Here is a 23,749-nt window from a genome sequence, read left to right as displayed (position 1 = left end):
AACTGAAATGCATAAATCTAATATTATCGGAACATTCCCCTGGATTCTGAAGGGCCTGCTGCATCAGAGCCTGAAGGAACCCCAGAGAACATGTCCAATTCCTTCACTGTCCACATGGGGAAACTGAGCCCAGGAAGAAAAGGGGCTTGGTCGAGGTCACACAGCTAGAGCTTAGAAAACTGAGAGGGACTTTTCAATGGGCCTCTGACCCCAGTTAGCTCTGCGACCCCTGATGGGTTGCTCAAGCTCTCTGGACCCTGGCTATATGGTTTGCTCAGGCCAATGTCTCAGTCAGCTCAGACTGCTATAACAAAATACCATAGACTGAGTAGCTTAAACAGCATAAATGTGTTTCTCACATGTTTGGAGGCGGGGAAGTCCAAGATTAAGGTGCTGGCAGATTCAGTTCCTAATGAGAGCCCTCTTCCTGGCTTGCAGATGGCCGTCTTCACACTGTGTGCTCACATGGCCGAAAAAGATTATTTCTCTCATGTCTCTTCATAAGAGCACTAATTCCATTCAGGAGGGCTCCACCCTCATGACCTAAGCACTTCCCAAAGGCCCCACCTCCTAATACCGTCACATCGGGGATTCTGATTTCAACGCATGAATTTGAGGGGTACATTGAGTCCATAGCAGCCTGTGTGCCCATTGCTTAGGGCAGAGGTGACTGCACCATGTTGAATGCTGGCTGCAAATGAATCTCATCACAACAATGAGAAAGCTGCACTTGCCAAGAAGGGGGTGCAGAGGGGTCAGGCAGAGGCACAGAAGCCAGTGTTGTAGAGTGTCTGTTCCAGGCAAGGAGCCACACCAAGAACCCACACACAGGTGTATCAGTCATTCCCACAGCAACCTGCAAGACAGGTAGGTCAACTCCACTTGGCAGATGGGGCCCAGGGAGGCTAGGTGACTTCTCCAAAGTCACACAGCTCATTTAATCCCTCAGCCATAGAGTGGTAGCTCATGTGGTATTTGAGTGAGGCAGTAAGAAAATCAGAGTCTGGTAGGCTTTGGCTAAGGAGACAGCTGCCTGCTCTAGTTTTAGCCTCACACCCGTGCCTTATTATAACAAAGAGACACTGGGGAGTGGAGGATAGGGGATGTATCTCAAAGAAAAAAATGCAACTACTGATTCTGACATCTTTTCAGGCCTCCTGCAACATATATGGAGAGGAATCCCAACTCTATTTTATAGATGAGGAAACTAAGGTATGAGGACCTATCTAAAGTCATACCTCCCAAAGACAGATGACCCAAGGGCTGATCCATTCATTCACCAAGCATTTATAGAGTGCCTTCTGAATGCCAGGCACCATACTAGGTACAAAACAGACATGGCTACTGTTCACACAGAGCTCTCAGGCTCCCAAGAAAGGGACACAGCTAAGTAGGCCTGAACAATAAAGTGTGAAGTGCAGTATGATACGAGAGGTGTCCGGAGTTGGGAGCATTTACACATTCCTGGGTGGTCAGGGAAGGCTTCCAAGGAAAGCGCACTGTGCTGAGCAGAACAAGCCATTGTCTGGGTGGGGAAGGCCCAGATAGTGGAGAGTGCTCTATGACAGATATGGGGCAAGTATGGAGTTTTCAGTGAATTCTATACAAGCTAGCACGTCTTCAGTTCTGTCTGCCAGAAGATCATTTGTGCAGCATCATATAGATGCTCCTGTGCCCGTGGACTTCACATTCTCAAATCAAGCAAATCCCACAGTCAGATCCAGTACCGAGGTGAGCTCTACAAGTTAGGACAAACCAAGATGCCCAGAACAAGGGTTGTCTCATACATGCACCCATTCTTGAGATGCAGCAGTAGGGGACAAGTGGTGGGGGAAAAGCCATATCAGAAGAGGTAGCTGCAATGGGAAATCTCAAAGAAGGAAGTTCGTTTTGTTTTGTTCTGTTTTTATTCAAAGAAGGAAGTTTAAGATCATTTATCTACAGAGGCAGATTTCTGATTTTTAACTAATTTTGTTATCCCAGAATTGCCTCCCTCCATATGTACAGGTCCCTTCCTGCACCTTTTACTATGTCTCTCCCAACCCCGTTAGTAATAGACAGCTGTATATTTGAGTTTCTTCTCTGTTCATCTTTAGGCTTAAGTCCTGCTTTACCTGCATGGGGAAAAAAAATATTCCTTACTCATACTGAGAGGAAAAATCTTTCCTGATACCCTGGGCCAGATCAGATCTTCCTGCTCTAGATATCTACAGCAACTATCACTCCCCATCATGGGAAACCAATCATGTTATACAAGTCACTCATTTAATTGTCTCTCATCCCCAATGTCAGTTTCTAGAGGGTGGGAACTCTGTCTGGATTGTCCAGTGCCTGGCACAGAGTAGATGCCTGAAATACAATTATTGAATGGATGGATGGATGGATGGATGGATGGATGGGTGGATAGGTAGATGGGTAAATACATGGTTGAAGATCATTGTTCATCTTAACACAATAGTTAAAATCACCAGTAGCCCATTAACTCGTGCCTACTATTGTCATTGTAAATATAATTACTCCTAACGATTCTCGTAGCTCATGCTGCCAGGGATGTAATTATCAGTGCCTGTAAGGCACCCTGCAGGTAGCAGGGGGATAGATAGAAAACAGCACCTCGGGTTTAGAAAATCCCTTGTGGCTTGCAAAGCACTTTCTTGTTCACATACGGCACTTTATTTATGCATCGTAAGAACCCCACGAGAACCCCATGAGAGAGATTCACAAGAGGAGGCAGCATAGTGTCCTGATTAAGGGTGTGCCTCTGGATCCAGACTGCCTGAGTTCAAATTCCAACTCTGGCACTTACCAGCTCTGTGACCTTGGGCAAGTTGCTTCACCTCTCTTGGCCTCAGTTCCTTCGTGTGTTGTATGGGAATAGTCTTATTGGTTTGGTTGTAATATATTATTTTTCAGGAAATAACTCATTTAAGCCTCGTAGTACCTATAAGGTAGATATTATTATTCCCCTTTCCTTTTTTTTTAGATGATATTAAATTCATTTGATTCCCACTCTACTAGGAGGTGGAGGAGCTAGAATTTGAACCCAGAGACTGTAGTTCTTAGTTCTCCTGCAGCTAACCTCTATGGCATGTCCACACACAGGCATCCTTGGGTCCTTCCTTAGCCACTCTTCATAAGGATACACCTTTGGGGTCAAACCCAACTCATAGTTTCTGGGAGTGGTGCATGCTCAGATAGCCAAGGACCATAAGTGCTCCTACAGGACTGGGGGTGGGAGCCCCAAGCACACTCTTTCTTTGGTGTCTTGTGTCTCTGCTAAAGACATCAGGACCATTTTATATTCCATTCTATAAGATACTTGCTGCTCCCAGGATAAAAATAAGGCTTCCTACTGCACCCTTGAATACAGCTGCCCTCCTGTAAGGCATGGAAAGTTTCTCCAGTGGCTCCAGCACCCTATGACCCATAGCTGGGAAGCCCCACAACCCAGATGGAAATACGACAAATTTGAATGTGGTTTATAATTAGTTCCCAATAAATTGGGAGGTAGAGGGGTCAATAATTATTATTTTGCAAATGAGGAAACAGAACCTTGGGAAAATGAAAGGACTCGCCCAGGGTCCCATAGCCAGGATTTGAGAGGACTTGGATTTGAACCCGTCTTGCTCTGACTGTAGAACCTGTCTTGTTCACTGCCATCAGGCACTGTTCACCCATCAGCCTCTGCTCTTCAGAATAAGGAGGGAGCGCCCCCTAGGGGAAGGGGAAGAAGCACCAGGCTGGGAGTCCAGAGACCATCCCACCTCTGGACTGCCTCCCTCTGTGTGACTCTGGACAAGTTCCTTTCCATCTCTGAGCTTCCAGTTCCTTACTGAGAAAATGAAATTGAGTCTAAAATGCCTCCAACACTAAAATTTTGTGCAAGAGGAAAGGATGGTGAAGCAAAGAGATGGGACAGGGGACAAGGGGAAAGAATTGGGGCTAGGTCAGGGGCTCAATCCCATCTTCATCTCCCCACCCCTCCCCCTTACCGTCCTGGACCTAGGATGGCCAGGTGTCTATGCCTACTGGGTGGGGCCAGTCCCCATGCCAGGCCCAGCCAAGCTCAGCAGAGGCCCTTTGTCACCCAACGCTTGCCGGGGGCCTTGGACACCGGTATTGGGTGTCGGGGTGGATTGGATTCTCTCCTGGCAGCCCTGCAGATACGGCACTTCTGCAAGGGTGGCCGGGCAGGCCAGCAGGGAGAAGTCCGTGCTCTCTTCTCCCGGGCTTCCCGAAGGACGTCGTGGCTGCTGTCCGTGGTGCTGAACTGTGCCCCCCCCGCCCCCCAGGTGAGGGCTCCATGCACCCCAGCTCATGCTTGGGGCCAAGCGGGGTCCTCAGTGACATCCTGGTGAATATGCATGAGCTGACTCCTCTGGCCAGACCAAGGGCCTTGATGAATGTGGTTGGGGGCTACAGGTGAAAGTGGGAGGCTTTCTCCCATTCCCATGCCTGGGAAACCAAAGGGGGGATAACAGTGTATCAGCAGATGTAGGTGGCATGGATAAAGGAAGCATATGTGCTGGGGGACCTGGGGGCTCTGTACTTGGGGGATGGATGGGGTTATGCTCCGGATCGTGAGAGCGTGGTGTGTGTGCGTAAACAAGACTGTGAGCACAGGTATTTTTGAGGAAGGGAGTGGGAATATTAAGATGTATTTCTAGAAGCATGACTGCATGTGACAGTGTTTATGGTGCCAAGGGGGATGTCCACCAGGGTATGTGTGAAGTGGGACTCGTGTGTTGGTGTATGTGTATGGCAGGGGGGTGGGACCTAAAAGTAGGCAGATTAGGTGTACAGAGCACCCTGAGCTGTATAGGTCAGAGGGTGTGTATACACCAGGGTGCATGTCATGAAGTCAATGTGTTAAATAGCAGAGTGGACGATCAGGGGGTTAGGGTATGTTACGAGGTTGCAGCAGGCTGTGGCTTGGGGGTGGTATATTGTGGAGTGCCCAAGTGGGCACAGTATATTTGGGTTTACAGTGTTTGCTGCTGTGCTATGGGGTATGGTATGAAACACCCACGTTAGGGTATGTGTATATGTAGTGGTTGTTATTTGGGGTGGTTTGTGTGTGTAGAAGCACGTGCAGGCTGGGCCTTCCTAGGCACCTGTCCCATGAAACCTTCAGTGCCTGACCCTTGTCACCACTCTGTGCTTGCCCCCACAGGAGCCACCACCCCTGACCATGTAGATGCCAGCTCCAGGGAGCAGCATGGGCCCCACTGAATGGAGACTCCTGGGTCTACAGCCCTGAGCCCCTCCGGCCCCTGGACGTTGCCCCGTGCCCAGGGACACCCCTTGGAGCTCACCACCGCTGTCGCCAGACCACCTCGGCCGCCCCCTCCCCCTGGGACCCAAAGTCGGCCACCGGGAGCCACAGTCATCCAGTGAGGTTGTGCTAAGGACAGGCACACGGAGCCATCGCCCAGCAGCCTCTTGTCCAGCGCTGACTCTCGGGCCCACCCTGAGCAGGGACTGGGGCAAACATGGGTGACATGACCAACAGTGATTTTTACTCCAAAAACCAAAGAAATGAGTCGAGCCATGGGGGCGAGTTCGGGTGCACAATGGAGGAGCTCCGCTCCCTCATGGAGCTACGGGGCACCGAGGCTGTGGTCAAGATCAAGGAGACTTATGGGGACACTGAAGCCATCTGCCGGCGCCTCAAGACTTCACCTGTGGAAGGTAGGTGTGGAAGATTTGAACACAGTGCTTGGATTTGGGATCTAGACACCCAATCCCTGGCCTCCCTTCCCCAGACCCCAGGAACCCCCTCATCTGGGTTTAAGCATGGGACCACAGCATTGCTACTGTGCATTCAAATCCGGCTCCATAACCCACGTCACTGGCCTGGGTTGTGTCCAGCTGTCCCAAATCCAAACTCTGATGGTGGCTCCCTAGGTGTCTGGGGCAGCCATAGGCCATGGAACTGCTGGAAGACAGGGAAGGCAGGAAGATGGGCCGTCACGGGAAAGGTGACAGATAACCATATGTGTCTTGCCCTGGAGATGGGTGTGGGGCTTTTGTGTAACTGAGAAAATGAACAGGCCTAGGATCTTGGGAGAGAGAGGGTTTCAGCTTCTGGGTGCTCCTCTGAAGGGGACCAAAGCCAGGTCACCCGCTGTGAGGCAGAAGGAAGAGAAACCAGCCCAGCCTGAGCACCAGAGCATAGAGTGTGGGTCACCATTCCCACTATCACTTTCCCCTTGCCATGAGGGAGAAGAATTCCCTGCGTAAACCCCAAAGATATGGGTGTGAGGCACCTCCACAGCACTCCCCATGCAAAGAGGCTGCAATGAGCCTCAGTTTCTTCCTGTGGAAAATGGAACCGATGGCTACCTCACAGTGCCTACTAGAAGCCTGAGCCTACAGTAGGTGCTCAGTAAGTGGCAGCCATTATTATTCTAAAAAGTGGATGATAATCACAAGCTGGAAGACAGCATTTGAATTCTTATCCCCATGTGAGAGATGAGAAATCCAAGGCCAAAAGGTCCCTCCTGTCCTGTCTCCTGACTCCAGTCCCCATGCCCTGGGCACTGCTGGGTACCAACCCTCAATGCATTTCCTATAGAGGCTGCTTAGGGACCCAGCTGCTCACCTAAGCAGAAGTTTAGAAACACCTTGCTCTCTTGGTGTTGTTTGGTTTTGTTTGAGGGTAGGGAGGAGAATAGTAGCCCAGGGCTTGAGAACGGCTATATGTGCCCCAAAACAGGAGGGAGTCCTGCCTGGGGGCTCCTGGGCCTCATGTGAACCCTAGTCTATGGCAGAATGGTCCGTGCTCATCTCCGCCATCAGGCTGGCACACTAGCCTTCCGGGAGGCAGGGTTGCCCTGGTCATCTTTGTCTTTTCTATGGGACGAGGAGATTCTCTTGAGTTGGAAAATCTTAAGTGTCTCTGGGCCTCAGACCTTGTGGAGAACCTAATGAAACTGTAGTCCTTTTTCCCAGAAAAAAAACAAAAAAACAAAAAACACCCACATACTACAGACATGGCTCACGCTATCAGCACATTCGCAGAGCCCCTCCAAGCAAAGCCATGGACCTTGGCATACGAGACAAACCTTGGTGTTAAGAACCCCACCCTTCCCTCCCCCCTGACAGGCTCTTGGACCCTGGGAAATTGAACGGCCTGCGGCCAAGCTCCAGCACCGTCCGGGGCCATTACCATTTGGTTTACTGTGTCCCCCACTGCGTCCTGCTGGGAAAGCAGGAGCACACCGAAGGGCAGGGATCCTGTCCTCCTCTCCACCCATCTAGTTCCCAGTCTGGTACCTGGCGCAGACGAGGTTGGATAACTGCCCAGTAAAACCCTGAGACGTGGCCACTGAGTCCCCAGCCCACAGGGAGCAGCTCATATGGCTGAGCAGCCAAAACAGCACATAATTCAGCCCAAGTGTAGCGTGGACCCCAGAGCTCAGAGGAGAGGCGAGGTGGGTGGGCCGTGAAGGTCAAGGAAGGCTCCCCGTAGAAGGAGGCATTGGAACTTGGCTATGGAGAAAAGAGAAGGAAAAGCATGTAGCATGGCATAAAACAGCATTTCTTAGGTGGAATCCCGCAGAATGCCAGTGTACTTGCAAAAAGGTAGGCGTTATGTGGGAATAAAGGAGACCCGGTTTTCTCATCTTTACAGTGGAGAGAATGATGACAGCTCGGAACATTGCTCTGCTGCCTGTCAGCTGTGTGTGTTTGGGGCCTTTTGTCTGACCTCGCTGGGTCTTGGCTTCCGAATTTTTCATGAGGACCCAATGAGATCTCTGATGGGAAAGATCCCTGAGAAGGAGGAAAGCCCGCTGCAGGACTAACCAGAGCCTCTGCTGTGTTGGTTCCTAGAAGGATCTCCCAGGTGCAGGTAGAGCTGGAAGAGGTTTGGGGAGAGGCAAAAGAGCGGAATGCTATTGACCTCAGACTTGGGTGACCTGGGTTCAAATCCCAGCTCTGCCATTTACCAGATATGGGATTCTGGGCAAGGTATCCACCACTCTGTGCCTCGGTTTCCTCGGTTATAAAATGGGATCATAATAGTGACCGTCTCATGGGGTGGTGAGGGCAGAGTGCAGTGGCTTAGAACAATGCCTGGCGCATCGATAGTGCTACGTGTTAGGATTCAGCCCCAGAGACTAACCACCTCCATTTCCCCATTGGTAAAATGGGTTGTGAACGTTGAATGAGATTAGGCCGAGTGCCCAGTCTCTAAGTGCTTTATAAGTGTCAGCTCCTGTTGCTGTTGTTTTCATTATGGTTATCATTACTCTGGAAGAAGCATGTTCTCTGGAAAAGGTGGAACCTGACCCTCATGGAATGCTGGCCAATGTCCGTGAACGGTGTGACTACTTTTTCCCAGGCCCTTCTGTGTTCTCATTGCACGTGTTCCTAGAAGCATGCGTGGCTATCCCATTTCGTGGATGAGAAGCCTGAGGGCTCGAGGTCACCACCACAGTTCCCATCAGAGCAGACTTTGAACACAGCTCTCTTGAACACAGCACCCAGAGGTGCCTTCACACGGGAGCCAAGCGTGTGCACCTGGGAACAGTCCTCTAAAGACGCCTTCTGTGCGATAAGGGCCTGAGTAGTTGGGGGCCACCTTTTCTCATGTTCAGCATTTGTCCTGCCCTGTTTAGCCCTCTTCTGACTTCGAGAAATGCTTGCTTGGCCTCCAGCCCTAACCCCCAGCTTAAAAGCCATGTGGTCTGCGGCTGTGCCAGGTCTGGACGGGGACTCAGGTTGGCCATTCCCGACACCCCCTGTGCCCCTGGTCTGCTCACGTCAGCAAGGAGCCGGCCTCTGAGTCACTCTACAGGAAACTGCTCCAGGCCGTGCATAAATTAGCCTTCCCCTTCACATCCAGCTAATTTTAGGCAAAAAGATCTCTGCAAGTGATAGAGGGAGGTTGACACCAGGAGAATTCAACTCCCACCCGGGGCACCACCTACTGCCAGCACAGGCAAGGGACTCAGTTCCCATGACCTGACAGTGTTGGACTTTCCCCCTGAAGTCCTGACTCTGGTGACAACTCTGGGGTAAACAGGCTCCCTATGAGGGCCTCTCTCCCTGAAATGAGTTCTCTTTCTTTCCTCTTCCACTGTTGGTTCTGTTCCACTCTGGTGATGCCCTTCCCTCCTTACCCTCCACTGCTTCCTTTCCTTCCATACCCTTCCAGCATAGGACAATAGAGCCCAAGGCCCAGCTTCAAATTCTGACAGGCTTACTCTTCAAGGGACACTTATCTTCAAGAGACATACCAGAAGAATTCAGTTAACTTCCCCCAGCAAGCCTCCATTGCCTTATCTGTGAAATGGGAATAATAACACTACCTACCTCACAGGATGTGAATATTAGATAATCCACATGAAGGGCTTAGTGTGGCATATAGCATATCCTAGACACTTCCAAAATAACGTTCATTGTCATTATTATTATAACCAAATATTTCTTACAACAACAACATGCATGGGCCATATCCTCATGAAAGAAACGGGGCAATTAAATAAGACGGTACTGAGCAAAGAGTAAAAGTGCCACCAGAGAAGGCTTCCCAGAGTAGGCTACTTTGTGATGAGTCTGGAAAGATGGGTGATGAGTGGCCTGTGAGCCCCCAGAGGCAGGAGCTGTTTGTCATTCTCCACTGTGTCCCCAGCACTTGGTACAACACCTGGGGGATTGAACACATATTCACCAAAAGAAGGGAAGGGGATGGGCACCGAGGTGGCTTGGTCAGTTGAGTGTCTTGACACTGGATTTTGGCTCAGATCATGATCTCACAGTCGTGAGATCAAGCCCCACGTGGGCTCCGCACTGAGCACAGAGCCTGCTTAAGATTCTCTCTCTCTCTTCCTCTGCCCCCTCCCCTGCTTGCACACTTTCTCTTCCTCTCTCCCTCTCTTCCTCTCTCTCTCTATCCTTCTCTCTCTCCATCCTTCTCTCTCTCCCTCTGTCTCTCCCTCTATCTCTTTAAAATAAAATAAAAAAATAAGAAGAAGGGAGGGAGACAGAAGAGGTTGGGGATACCCCTGGTGCGGGGTGGAATGGAAGGCTGTAGCCAGGGGACAGGACACAGGACACACGACACACTATGTCACCCATGGAACTGGCTTCAGTTCCCCAAGCTCAGAGTGGCATTGCCCTGAGCTGCTGGGCAGGAACACCCCTTGTCCTTCACTTCCTAACACCTGCACCTCGGGCTGTCAGAAGGGGCAACTCAGACAGGTCCCTCTGGGTGCCCCCTGCATTGTGTGTTTCCTGGTGGGGAAGAGAAGGGGACAAAGAAGGTGGGGCAGCAGCAGGGTGGGGTGGGAACTGGATACTGGAGTGTTGTGAAACAGAACCTCCGGTTAATTTTGTATGAATCCTGCGGCCTGCCCAAGTGGAGGAGAGAGTGGGGCTGAGGGAGGAGAGGAGAGCGGATCATGGGGACGGTGCCTCATGTTGCATAAACACAGTGTTAAACCAGAACATCCGCGGACCCGGCAGGGCCCGTGTCATCATCCACAGAGCTGCCACCAGCTGGGCACGGGGGAGGGTGTGAAGGCCACTTGTGTCTTAAATGTCTCTGGGTCCCAGGCAGTGGGGATCGTCTGTTTATCATTGTGACGCTCTATTTCTCCATGTTCTCAATCTCCCCATGCATCACGGGGGCCCGGAGAGGTTGATAGGGAAACCGAGGCAGCCACAGATTCAGCAGTGTGCCAGGCAGGGTGAGGCTGGGCACCACTCAGACATGGGGTCCATGTGGGGAATTCACTGCCTGGCCCGAGATGTGCAAGAATGCCTCTCAACCGGGGTCTTCAGGTGAAGTGGCCCATGTTCCATTGTGGAACCCAGGACTCTCAGGGGTGAGGTCTGGAGGAGAAAAGCTCATCCAAGTATATAAGAAGATGAGGAAGTGGGTCACCTGGGTGGCTCAGTCGGTTGAGTCTGACTCTTGACTTCAGCAGGGTCGTGAGATCAAGCCCCACATCGGGCTGCACACTGAACTTAAGATTCTCTTTCTCTTCCTCTGCCCCTCCCCACCCCCCCAACCCCCGCACACACATACATGCTCTCTCTGTCTCTCTCTAAAATGGAAAAAAAAAAAAAGGCTGAGGAAATGCAGTTGCCTTCTCAGATACTTGCATGGGTGAAGGAGGGGAAGCTGCGTAGGGGGTGCTCTGGCCTCCCCTCTGTCACCAAGCAGGCTCCTGACCTCGGGGGCAAGACGCCCACACTCTCTGGACCTGAAATGGGAATTGTGCCACGTTTGGAGACAGTGAGTTGAAAATACTTTCAAAGTTTTCTGCCAAAGAATCATCTTCCCGTATTCCCTGAGTATTTCTACCCATTAGGATTCCATCTGATAGAAACCCATCTTAAACTGGCTTATGCAAACACGGAGTTTTCTGGCCTGTGCCAAATGAAAGGTGCAGAGACCATCTAGCATCAGGCAAGGCTGGATCCAGGACCCTCAGTGCTGCAGGAGGGCTTTGTCCGTCCCTCTCCTGCTCTCCTTCACCTCCATTGCCTTCCATGTTGGTTTCATTCACGGGCAGGCCCTCACACTGTTAGCTTCAGGCTAACACCCCCCCATCCTGGCCCCCCCAGCAGCCAGAGGCACCTCTTTCCTCATGGTCTCCTCCCCTGGGTCCCAGAACAGATTCTCATTTGGCCACCTGGAGTCACATGGCCATTCTTGACCCAATCCCTGCGGCCAGGGGAAGGAAGAGGCGGATAGGTCAGATCTGGGTCACATGCTCGCCCCAGAGGGATGCAGGTCAGTGCATCCAGACCACATGGAGATTGTGGGAGGGAGAGGGAGGTAGAGGCACAGGCCACACATGCTTGTGGGCCTACTGTATGGAAGGCCCCACTGTGTGCGGGGAGGGTGTGGGCATGCTCTGTGCCCTGGAGGAGAGCTTGGCCTGGATGAGGAGAAAGGGTGGAACTGAGGAAGCAGCTGAGCAGTAAAGGAGCGTTTGGGTCACAGCCAAACCACAGCACTGTTAACATTTACACCAGTGTAGCGGGCATAAGCTGGGACCGTCCACAAGAAGTAGGTAGATGACTCGTGTCCCAGCAGTGAAGTGGCCAAGTAGGGGTCACGGTCAAATCCCAGCTGCACTCCTTCTCCAGCTGTGGAGCACTGGACCAGTTATCCACCTCTCTGTGCCTCAGTTTCCACATCTGTAACATGGGACGATAACAGTGCCTCTTTCATAGGGTTCCTGTGAGGATCCAAGTAATATGCACGAAGTGCTTGGTGCCTGGCATGCGGCAGGTGCTATGTCGGGGTCAGCTGTTATTATTCTATGCTGAGGATTCTGTGTGTGACTGTAGGGGCAGATTGGGTTTAAGTTAGCAGAGAAGACAAAGGCAGCTTATCTGGGCAGATCAGTGGGCCCAAGCAACGCCAGGGGAATCTGTGGGTTTAAAAAAAAAAAAAAGCCCCATATCTGATTGGCAACGCTTACACCCCACCCCCCACCATCACCAGGAAAAATACATCCCTTAAAAGCACTAGCTTTCTGTGAAAGTCTGATGAATCACGTGTGGATGCTTTCCAGAATGCCACCCTCACATCTTTCTGAATCATCAATAAGATAACCCCACATGTTGATTGATACACACTATCCATTCTCCCAGGCGGAGGCAGCGGAATGTGTGCTAGGCCAACAGTTCTTCAGGCCTGGGCGCGGCCGGAAGAGAACAGGACAGGTAGCAAAAGCCCTGACCTGCCGCTGACCGAAGAGCTTCTGGGTAGATTCCAGCAGGACTGGATGAGCTTCGTTTTCCACGGACAATGCTGAGTGGCCTCATAGGTGCTTTGCACAGTCAGGCACCCACAGGGGAGTGGAGGCTCTAAGCAGTTGTGCGGAGCGTTTATGGGTGCGCGTCATGCTGTGCAGACCCACTGTGGAAAACGCAAGTCCCAGAACTACCCAGCGGCTGTAACTTGCTGTGTGCAAACTCCTCAGGGCCAGGCTCTTCCACTGGGTTGCCTCGTGTGGTGCTCACAGCAGCCCCTTGAGTGGGAAACAAGCACTTGGAGACACAGGGGGCCCCGATTCTTTCTCTGAAGAGATCTTTGCTCTGCAGAATAAATATGCACCAAACACTAAGTGCCTACTCAGGAATGCAAAGAGCACGGGCTTTGAGGCCTGACTCCACTACCCTGGAGGACTTTGAGCAAGTCGTTCCATCCCTGTGATCCTCGAGATCCCCATTTGTTAAGGGCATGATCATAGTGCCCACCTCCCAGAACCGGTGGATACAGGTGCTCAGTGACTGTCCCACTGCTCCTGCTTCAGGCACGCCAGGCAGAGATGTAGGCTGACACACATTCACTTGCTGACCACGTATGTATTGTGCACTTACTGTGTGCAGGCTTGAGCCACACTCCTCTTCTCCAGGCTCCTCAGGAGCAGTGTTTATGTGATGTGGCTGTACGCAGGACAGGTGGGGTGGCCAAGACAGAGACAGCCTTCCAAGACATTCCCTCTCCATCCAAGCATCCAGGGCAAGGAGAGAAGGATGTCAGACAGGAGACAACTCCAAGGTCACAGAGGCAGGCAAGAACCAGTAGGAGAGGGCAGCCAGGGGCAGGGGCCCAGGCCTCAGTCCAGGAGGAGGAAAGGAGGGAGGAGCCCCCCCTGGCCCCCTCTCCCTCCAGAGCTCCCTAAAGACTTCCGGGAAAGGGGGTATGCAGAGCTGGGTTGTAAACTTCCCTGCCCTGAAGACCCTCCCTGTCTAGCTATGATACCAGTGACAGCCGTGACACTAGGGATGCGTTAACACATATCGAGTGCTTTCAGACCAGGATCTCCACGGAGGATCCCTGGCACTACCTCATTTCATCCTCTCAGACAGGAATTGTTCATATCCCCAGCTTACAGATGAGGAAATTGAGGCTCAGAACAACACTAGTCAAAGGGGCCCAGCCAGGATTGGTACCCAGGCAGGCTGGCTCCTGAACATGCACATAATCCTTCAGCTATTGCCTTCTGCTGACAAAAATAACTCTGCAGCCAGAGGGAGTGTGCTGAAGGTCAAAGGAGGAGGCGATCGGATCCATGCCTGATGGGGGACAAATACAGGAGAGGCTTTCTCGGGAGCTAGGTCTCAAAGGACGGGGATGAGCTGAATATGCAGAGGTGGAAAGGAAAGCACCCTCTTAGTGAAAGGGAACAGCATGAGCAAAGGCCCTGAGGTGAGCCCTGGGACATTCACGGGAAGAAATGGGGAATGCATTGTGCTTGGAGCCTAGGGGACATCTCAAAGGGCAGAGAACTCCGGCCCACAGACCGGGGATTGATTTTTGTAGACTGTGACTTTTAGTTGGTTGGTTCATGCTATGTGTGCAGACTCAGCTTGGGTAATAGGTATTTAACTTGTCTGTGCTGTCCGTGAGAGTGTGAAAAATGGGGATGGGGTTGGGAGAGGGTCAGAGTACAGATCGTCTTCATGGGCCAGAAGAGCCAAAGAACTTGCTGAATGCAGGAGAACTGAAGTTTGGAAAGGTGTTTCTCATACCGGGTTCTCTGGGGTTCCACAGAGGCACCCCAGGGTACAAGGAGATAAGTGGGTGAAGCTCTGGGCTTCCTGCCCTACCATGTACCAGAGCAGCTCCTTTTTTATCTGCTTTGCATGGTGAAGCATCTGGTAAGATTTTTTTTTTTAACAAAGAGTTTTAAAAAAAGAAAAAAAAATTGAAAAGTTTTGATGAAATTAGAAAAAGGCAGTAAACTAGAGTATCTAAAAGCCTGAGTTGGGGCCCAGGTTATATAAGTTCTCAGCGCCTTGGTTTTTATATCTGTAGAATTGGCAGGTGGTAAACAGCTCCAGGGCCCATACTGGTCTGTGAATTCAACGAGAAAATGCACAGGGAGTGCCTGGCCCACAGTGGGGCCTCAGGGAAGGTTTGTCCGTCCTCTTGTGTTGGGTCCCCAGGGGGTGCAGGGAAAGGACATTCAGCCCCCCAACCTGTATTAGAAGAGACACTGAGCCAGGAAGATGCAGGGGGGACCATCCTGACTTTGGCCCTTATTAACTGGGACCATCTCAAGCCCGCCCACCCTCACCCTGCAATTCTGTGCCTCATTCTCCCCATCTGGAAAATAAAGAGTGTGGGTCTGGTTGTCTCTGAGGCTCCTCCAGGCTCAGACATTCTAGAATTCTAAACACGCTGCCTCGCACCCCCAGTAGTACAGACATCAGACTGGCCAGAGGGTGGCTGACTCACAGCCAGACCCAGTTCCCTCTTCCCTCTGGGAGACTGTGGCCTCAAATCCTGGGGGCATACCTGAAGGCTCCACCCCAAACCTTCCACAGCCGTGCCCATGGCCCCTCACCCTAGCTCCAGCCCAGCAGCCCTTCCCTAGAAGGCGGCTTCTACACACACTGACTTCCAAAGGCCCCGTGGGCATTTCTCTGGCCCCCAGAAATGTTCTGTTTCTGATGACTTTGCCTCCCTGAATCGTGATCTCATCTGCCAAATGGGCCGAGGGATGAGAGATGTTCAGTAACTCCAGGCTGGACCATCTCTAGTGTTAGGGCAACATCAGTGTTCCCCCCAGCCTGGGTCCCACAAAGCTTAAGAGAGCTGAAGCAGCCTCTCCCTGCAGACCCGCCTGTCACACGAGAGGCCCCAACAGGGCAGGTAAGTTATCTACACAGGCCCCCCTCCCTGCACAATGATTATCTTACTCCTCCTGGCGCAATCCAGGCCCCTGCTGTGGTTTCAGACCCAGAGTTATTTATAGTCAGTGGAAATTAGTGCCTCGGCTGATGGTTCCCTAGTACCCCCTGCCAGCATCAGCCTCCACCCCAAAGGGAGGCCCCCTGGAAATTTCCGTGGTCCCAGGGACTATTTCTGAGCAGCAAAGACTGCTTTTTCTGCGGGATAGCTTTGGACAAGAAGCCATGGAGGTGAGAGGCAGAAGTGAGCCCTTCTCGCTGAAGAATCTAGGAAGGTTTTATAGAGGAAGCAGTATTTGAACAAGATGTTGAGAGACAGGCAGGGTTTGCGATGGGGAAGGGCACTCCAGGTAGAGGGAACAGTGCGGTCAAAAGCACAGAAGCAAAGAAGGGTGTGTAAAAAGAAGAGCCATACATTCTGTTTGGCTGGAGCTTGGGGGAAGGTAACTGAGAGTAACTGAGCATTATATCTTCCAGACACTATTCCAAGAGCTTTACATACATTATTACCCCCATTTAATCCTCCCCAAACCCTATGAGGTAGGCATTAGGATTATCCCCATTTTTACGAACGAGGAAAAGGAGACACAGAGAAGTTAAATCACTTACCCACGGTCACACAGCTAATGGGTGCAAGAACTGGGATCCAGATGCCGGCAGGCAACCCCAGAGCCCATGCTAGGAACCTCTGTGAAGGGATCTGAATGTTGAGCTAAAGGTTTGGGCTTAAGTGAAGAGATAGGAGGGAGCCCCTGAGGTTTCTTGAGCAGAGGAGCAGTGTGGTCAAGACAGTTGGTCTGGCAGCCCTGATCTTGGTTGTAATGGGGAGATACCCCAAGGGATAGAGCCAGAGCAGAGTGGGGGACAGGCATCCAAGAGAGAGGTGACAGAGTTCGACCTGGCCAGGGTGGTGGTGATGGAGAGGAAGGAGCACCAAGCAGAAGGTCTCAGCCTGTGGTAGGTGGTCAAGGAAGAGAATGGTGTCAGTGCAGACTCAGCTTTCCGGACAGCAACTGGCTGCTCGTGGAGGAGACTAGCCAACAGGAGAGGAGCAAGATTGAGGGTGAGACAAAAGGTTTGTGTTGGGCATTATGCACTCTCGGGGCCTGGGGGATAGAACGGCAGGCATGGAACCCTGCAGAGAGGCTAGGCCCGGAGATGACAGAGAAGTCCTGTCTCTGCTCCCAAGTCCCTCAAGGGGGGAACTCAGCCACAGGAAGGCAGAGATGTGGGCCTGTGGTGTTCGCTGCTCTATCCTAGCACCTAGAACAGTGCCTAGCATGGAGTATACTCAATAAGCATGCAGGAATAAGTTCACCTGGGGCACTCACCAAGCATGGGTCCTTAGGGAGCACCAGCTACCTAAGGGAGCAGGCAAAGCAGGAGCTATCCAAGAGATATAAGGAGGGTCACCTGCAGGTAGGGTGTGATCAGGGTGTCTGACACTGGAAAGGCAGTCAGTTAGACATAGAGGTTGCCAGGAGAGGTTCAAGGAGGACAATAAAAGAGGAACAGCCTTGAGGGCAGGCTGCCGGATGAGGTCTTGGGAAACATCTGCTGGACAGAACAGCAAAATAGAGCATTCCCTGGGGCTGTCCCCCATTGCCCATACCAGCTCAATTGGGTAAGAGCAGAAAGAACAAGGCCCTGAGGGACTCAGGCACCCATAGAACCACAGGTCTGGAACAGCTCTCGGGGACCATCCAGCAATCCCAGGGTGCACATGGGAACACTGAGGCCCAGGAAGGAAGGGACCTGTCTGAGCACATAGCTCCAGGTACTGGGGAGCCCTGAGTCATCCCTACATGTGGTGAAGGGGACAGAGTCCCTCCCCTCTGCCCCCAGTGCATCCACCCTTCCCCCCAGGCCCCGCCTCTCTCATCCATCCGTGCAGTTTCTGTGTTTGTTCCCAGGGGCCACATAACAAAGGACCACAGATCAGGAGGGAGCTTAAATAACAGAAATATGTTGTATCACAGTTCCGGAGGCTGGAGGTCTCAGATCAAGGTGTCTGTCAACAGGCTTGTTTCCTTCCAAGGGCTGTGAGGGAAGGATCTGTTCAGGGCCTCTCTCCTTGCCTTGTGGATGGCCATCTCCTCCCTGTGTCTTAACACTGGCTTCCCATGAGTCTCTGTGTCCAGCTTTCCTCTGTATTTAAGACACCAGTCATACATGATTAGCCCCCCCTCCCCAACAACCTCATATGAACTTAGTAACTAGTCACCCCTGCAATGACCCTGTCTCCAAACATGGTCACATTCTGAGGTGCTGGAGCTTATGGTTGTGGAGGGACACAATTCAACCCAGAACATTCTGCGCTCAAAGACAGTTTCTCTCCTGTAAAGTGGGGACATAAATGGGAACAGACAAGGACTGTGGTGCAAGCAGACAAGCTCACTGCTCTGTGGGCACCTACGTTCTCCAAGAGCCTGTCACACGCTGGGCATTAGGAAATAGTGATGCGGCCTAAGCGTTAAACAGCAGACGCCCTACATCTGACTCCCCACTGTGACACTTACTTACTAGCTGTGTTGTGCCAAGCAAATGACTTCACCTCTCAAAACCTGTTTACTCATCTGTGAATTAGTACTTATTTGTGGGCCCCTGTGAGGAATAAATGATCAGGTGCATGTAAGAACATACAGCACAGAGCAGGAAGCCTGCAGGGGATGAAAACCATTATTATTCTTGTCATTACCGATGTCATCATTCACATAGGTTTTTGAGGCCCAGAAAGGGAAAAATCCTGCCCAAGATCACACAGCCATCTGGCACAAAACCAAACGAGAACTCATGTCTCCCGACCCATAGTCCCAGCTTTTTAAACCACATCGCTGTAGGATATTTTTTTTTAACGTTTATTTATTTTTGAGACAGAGAGAGACAGAGCACGAATGGGGGAGGGTCAGAGAGAGAGGGAGACACAGAATCTGAAACAGGCTCCAGGCTCTGAGCGGTCAGCACAGAGCGCGACGCGGGGCTCGAACTCACGGACCGTGAGATCATGACCTGAGCCGAAGTAGGACGCTTAACCGACTGAGCCACCCAGGGGCCCCTGTAGGATATTTTTTTAAAAGGTGGGGGGTGGGGGTGGTGCCCGGGTGGCTCAGTCGGTTTAGCGTCCAACTTCGACTCAGGTCATGATCTCACGGTTCGTAAGTTCAAGCCCCGCATCGGGTTCTGTGCTGACAGCTCAGAGCCTGGAGCCTGCTTCAGATTCTGTGTCTCCCTCTCTTTCTCTGCCCCTTCCCTGCTCACTCTCTCTCTCTCTCACTCTCTCTCTCAAAAATAAACATTAAAAAAAATTTGTTTAAAGGGGGCGTAATTCACAAATGCCCAGTATTAGGAGAGCACATAAGCCTATTATCAGCTTCTCCATGTGTCTCGTGGAACACTACGGAAAATGGTAGTAACAGAGAACATAACGCAGAATGAATGAGGCTCTTGAAATAGGTGATAGGAAAAAGGTGGGGTTTACCACTGACCATGGCAGCAGCTTCACAAAAACAGATGCAAGGGGAAAGAGGCATAAAGGAAGTATCCCGAAGGTCCCGGTGCTGGGGTTAAGGGGTGAGATGAAGGGCGATGGTTTTTCTCTCAGGGTCACTCTGCATTTGTGAGGATGTTGTTCTAAGACAGGTCAGCCGAGACATGCTGGGTGTAAGCAACAGAAACTGCCTGAGCACATGAGGAAGATCCCTGATCATAAAGTTGGAGCTACGTCTGAAAACCCCAGCTCAGCTTTCTGGAGGGAAATTGGGATGTGTCTGGATCTGTGGCAGGACTGACAGAACCAATGTCCCTTTGGGTCATGGGGGGTAGGGAAAAGTCCACTCCAGCTGTGTGGGTCCCCACGATCCTCAGGATTCCAAGCAGTGCTGTGTTGGAAAATGTGTAACACGCAGCTGTCTGGGTAGCGAAGGAGTCCTTGTTCGTAGTGTGTGCTGATTTCTGTGGTGTAAATAGTCCTACCACGTCCTCAACACGATGGCATTGAATGCAGAGTTGGGAAGAGACATATGCCGCAGCGCAGTGTCATATCCTATTTCTACCAGCGGGCGCAATGGGCTCTCTATGCAAGACAACAGATCCTAGTGACATTTGGTAAAATAATCAGGAAGGGATGAGTGTGAGGTATTGTTACCCTTTGAATATAGTTTATATAAATTTTAAGTATAATCATTTAATTCCAGTGATGGCTGCACTAACCAGTTCACAAAAACATCTGAAAACGTAGCAATTGGCTCTTACAATTAGAAGTGAGCTGGCTGTGCTGCATCACGGATTCCAAGTTCACGGAGAGAGCATGTGAGTGGCCTGGCTTGGTCACGTGCCCACCTCCAGGCCAGGAAGGGGGAGGAGCATTTTGATTGACAGCCACCAAGACTCCTCCCGGTGGACCTAATTTCGCAAAGGAAGGAAGAAGCCACTGGACAGCCAAAACCCCACACCTGCTTTTGTTTCTCTTTTGATGATTTCTTTTCTTTTCTTTTTTTCTTTTCTTTTCTTTTCTTTTCTTTTCTTTTCTTTTCTTTTTAATATAATTTGTTGTCAAGTTGGCTAACATACAGTGTATACAGTGTGCTCTTGGTTTTGGGGGTGGATTCCCGTGATTCATCGCTTACCTACAACACCCAGTGCTCATCCCAACAGGTGCCCTCCTTAATGCCCATCACCCATTTTCCCCTCTCTCCCACCCCCCATCAACCCTCAGTTTGTTCTCTGTATTTAAAATGTTTAAAAAAAAATTTATTTTCAAGTAATTTCAACACCCAACATGGGACTTGAACTCACAACCCTGAGATCAATAGTCACATACTCTACCGACTAAGCCAGCCAGGCACCCCGGTAATTTCTTTAAGTTATATTTTTTTCTCTGACGATATCTTCTTAATTTTTTTTTTTTTTTATTCATCATTGCTTGAAGTCTCAGAGTCTCTAAAAATAATCCAAAGCTTAATCCTGAGACTAGCAAACCAAAGGACCCAGCCAGGAGGGACAGTTACAGGGGCTCAGAGCAGCCACATCCGGGCCACATCTCCACCCCAGCCCAGCCTCCCCACCTTCTCCTGGGAGGGAGGTACATGAACTAAATCTCCTGTCACATGCCTGAGAGCCCACCCTTAGAGATTCTCCCAAGAGGACACAGACATCCCTAGTGGAAGAGTGTCATAGGGCAGAGTCTTGACAAGTACTCCTAAGGGTAGGGAAAAGTGAACAGAGACCCTCAGGGGTTTGGAGTAGCCCAGATAAGAGACAAGTACCCCTGAGGGCTTAGACCTGATATCAAAACCAGGCCGAGTGGACATCCTAAACATAGTGAATCCATGATTTAGCAGGGAGCCCCACCGACCCTCCAGGAAGATGGGAATTCTCTCTTGCGGCCACATGTGCCTGGCTTATGGCCACAGATGTCCAATGTGAAGAACCAGATCCCCACACCAGAAGCTCTTCTGGGGCTGCCCTCTTATTAGGGACCACCTGGTGGCCAGCAGAAGGCTCAACCTAGGGCAGGCCAGGAGGTCGATTTAGACTGCCCAGTCCTCCGGTGATAGCCAAGTCAGCCATCATCTTGTCCCAAGCACTATCCCAAAATGCCACTGTTTTCCCCATTCTGCAGATGAGGAAACTTGAGGAGCAGAAGGGGTGACTCACTTGCCCAAGCCACACCCCTGTGGGAGTAAAACTCTGGGCCTGGATGAGGCCACACTTCATTCTCTTAACGGGCTGTTAAAAGGGGATGAGGGGGCATCCCCAGGGCTCCATGCTCCCCGCAGGGTGGTGCTGGGACTTTGCCCAGAAGCCTGGGAGTTTTCGGCTGCTCCCAAACACAGTGGAGCTCAGGCCCAAATATGAGAGAGAGAGGCCAGGGTGGGGGCCAGGCAGATGCCTGATCTGCCTATGAACTTGATCATGGTTTCCAGGTCTCACTCACCTACCTCTTTCTGGCCAGCAACATTCTCAAGGGCCTTCAGGTCTGGGAGTAATGGGCTATAAAAGATGAGCCCAAATTCTAGGCCCAGGGGCTGGAGGCTGTTTGGCAAGTCCTGGACACGGTACACCAACTTAGGATCCAATGTCAGCCACTCCGCTCACTCCTGTGTGACCACAGGTGAATTATAGTCCCTCTCTGAGCCTCAGTTTCTTTATCTCAAGAGTGAGTTTAGATATGCCTACCTACAGGGTTACCAGAAAAGTTAAATGAAAATAATGTATGTATAAGCCCCTCCCTTTTCTATCCTCTCCCCCTCCAAGTTATTCTCCCTATCATGGCCAGAATAGACTTAAAAATGAATCAACTCGTACCACCATTTACTCAAAACACAATGATCCCCACTGCTCTTAGAATAAAATATAAATTTGGGGCGCCTGGGTGGCTCAGTCAGTTAAGCGTCCGGCTTCGGCTCAGGTCATGATCTCGCAGTCTGAGTTCGAGCCCCGCGTCGGGCTCTGTGCTGACAGCTTGGAGCCTGGAGCCCGCTTTGGATTCTCTGTCTCCCTCTCTCTCTGCCCCTCCCCTGCTCACACTCTGTCTCTCTGTCTCTCTTTCTCTCTCTCTCTCTCTCTCTCTCTCTCTCTCTCTCTCAAAAGTAAATAAACATTAAAAAAATTAAAAAAGAGGGGCGCCTGGGTGGCTCAGTCGGTTAAGCGTCCGACTTCGGCTCAGGTCATGATCTCACGGTCCATGGGTTCGAGCCCCGCGTCGGGCTCTGTGCTGAGAGCTCAAAGCCTGGAGCCTGTTTCAGATTCTGTGTCTCCCTCTTTCTCTGACCCTCCCCTGTTCGTGCTCTCTCTCTGTCTCAAAAATAAATAAATGTTAAAAAAAATTTTTTTTAATTAAAAAAGAAAAAAAGAATAAAATTTAAAATCACTGTGGCCTTCAGGCCTGGCATGATCCAGCTGCCACCCTGTTACAGAGTCCTCAAACACAGGCCTCCAGGCCTACAGGAGACCAGAGTCCCTAGAGCTTCCTTTAAAACTACACAGCTTGCACCTCCATTGGTGCCATATTAGGATTCCAGAATAAATTAAAGATAACTGAAAGTAAATTATAATAATTATAATGTTGACACTATAGATGCCCTACCACTTACTACTCCCCACCAAATTTCACACATCCTCTGGTGGGGTCTGCACCATCCTCTGGCCGAGAATCACTGCATTCATTTAATTCATCTATCCTTTGAAGAAGTCTTTATTGAGCATCTGCTTGTTTGCTAGGTGCTGTCCTAGGTTCTGGGGATACCGCAGTGAACAAAGACACCTACCCTCACAAAACTTATAGGAGTCCAGCAAAAAATACAGGAAACTAATAAATGAACAAGAAAATATATCAGGTGGATAAGGACTTTGAGGGCAACCATGGGAAGGGGCAGCTTAGACAGGCAGTGGGGGAGGGCTTCCCTATGGAAGTGATATTTAACCTGAGCCTCAAATGACGTGCTGGATCCCCAAGAATTGCTTTCCCTGGTTGACTGAGGGTGAGTTCTGGTGGGGCTCCTGTTTTTTCAGTGTTTTCAGATCCCCTATGTCCATTTCCTGGGCTCTGCCAGGTACTCTGCTAGGCACGACAAGCTTTTGTGATCTCTTTCTATATCATAGATGCCGTAGGAGAAAAGCATTCTCAGCCTCCCGTTTGAAAGAAACTGAGGCTCATAGAGGGCTTGCACAGGATCACACAGTGGTGGGTCACAGAGTTGGGATTTGTCTTTGAATCCACTAACTTTCCCACTCCTCCTTTTCCCCCACCTCTTTCCTTGCTGGGATGTATTTGGAGAAATCACAGGGTCAGAAAGGGCCCCCTAGTCTGTTAAACCTGGGGCTCTCAGCTGGGAGAGAACCAACTTCCAAGAGGTCACTGAGTGCTCAGTGAGAAAACGGGGTTGCAAAACTGCCCCAATCACAAAGGAATAAGCATGTGGAGAAAATCCTGGGCACGCCCCCTGCAGGGGAAAAAAAAAAAAAATCCCTGCAGAGGGAAACTGTAGAACACTGCTAGTAGCTTTGTAAATGACCACAGTTTGGCTTACCTCCTAAAGGGCAAAATCATTTTTCTTCCACTTGAGAGAGGCAGCCATAG

General features: G+C 50.9%; 1 protein-coding gene and 1 non-coding gene across 20 annotated transcripts in view; one reads left to right on the top strand and one right to left on the bottom strand.

Moving 5' to 3' along the window:
- Window positions 1-23,749, top strand: part of ATP2B2 (ATPase plasma membrane Ca2+ transporting 2) — a 424,560-nt gene that overhangs the window by 295,256 nt on the left and 105,555 nt on the right. For 16 of the 19 annotated variants that reach the window (XM_045493804.1, XM_045493790.1, XM_045493797.1 and 13 more), the window contains one exon: window positions 5,174-5,691. The exons of the other annotated variants lie outside the window; for them this stretch is intronic. In XM_045493804.1, coding sequence (XP_045349760.1) covers window positions 5,493-5,691 — 199 coding nt within the window. In that variant the 5' untranslated portion in view covers window positions 5,174-5,492. The remainder of the gene's footprint in view (window positions 1-5,173; window positions 5,692-23,749) is intronic. 19 annotated transcript variants of the gene reach the window in all.
- TRNAN-AUU lies at window positions 20,439-20,511 on the bottom strand. The gene has a single exon. It is a non-coding gene; the product is annotated as a tRNA-Asn (tRNA).

The sequence above is a fragment of the Leopardus geoffroyi genome, chromosome A2 (assembly GCF_018350155.1).
Source record: "Leopardus geoffroyi isolate Oge1 chromosome A2, O.geoffroyi_Oge1_pat1.0, whole genome shotgun sequence".
NCBI lineage: Eukaryota > Metazoa > Chordata > Mammalia > Carnivora > Felidae > Leopardus > Leopardus geoffroyi.
The sequence above is the reverse complement of the archived record's forward strand: the minus strand, read 5'-3'. Positions and strand labels throughout refer to the sequence as shown.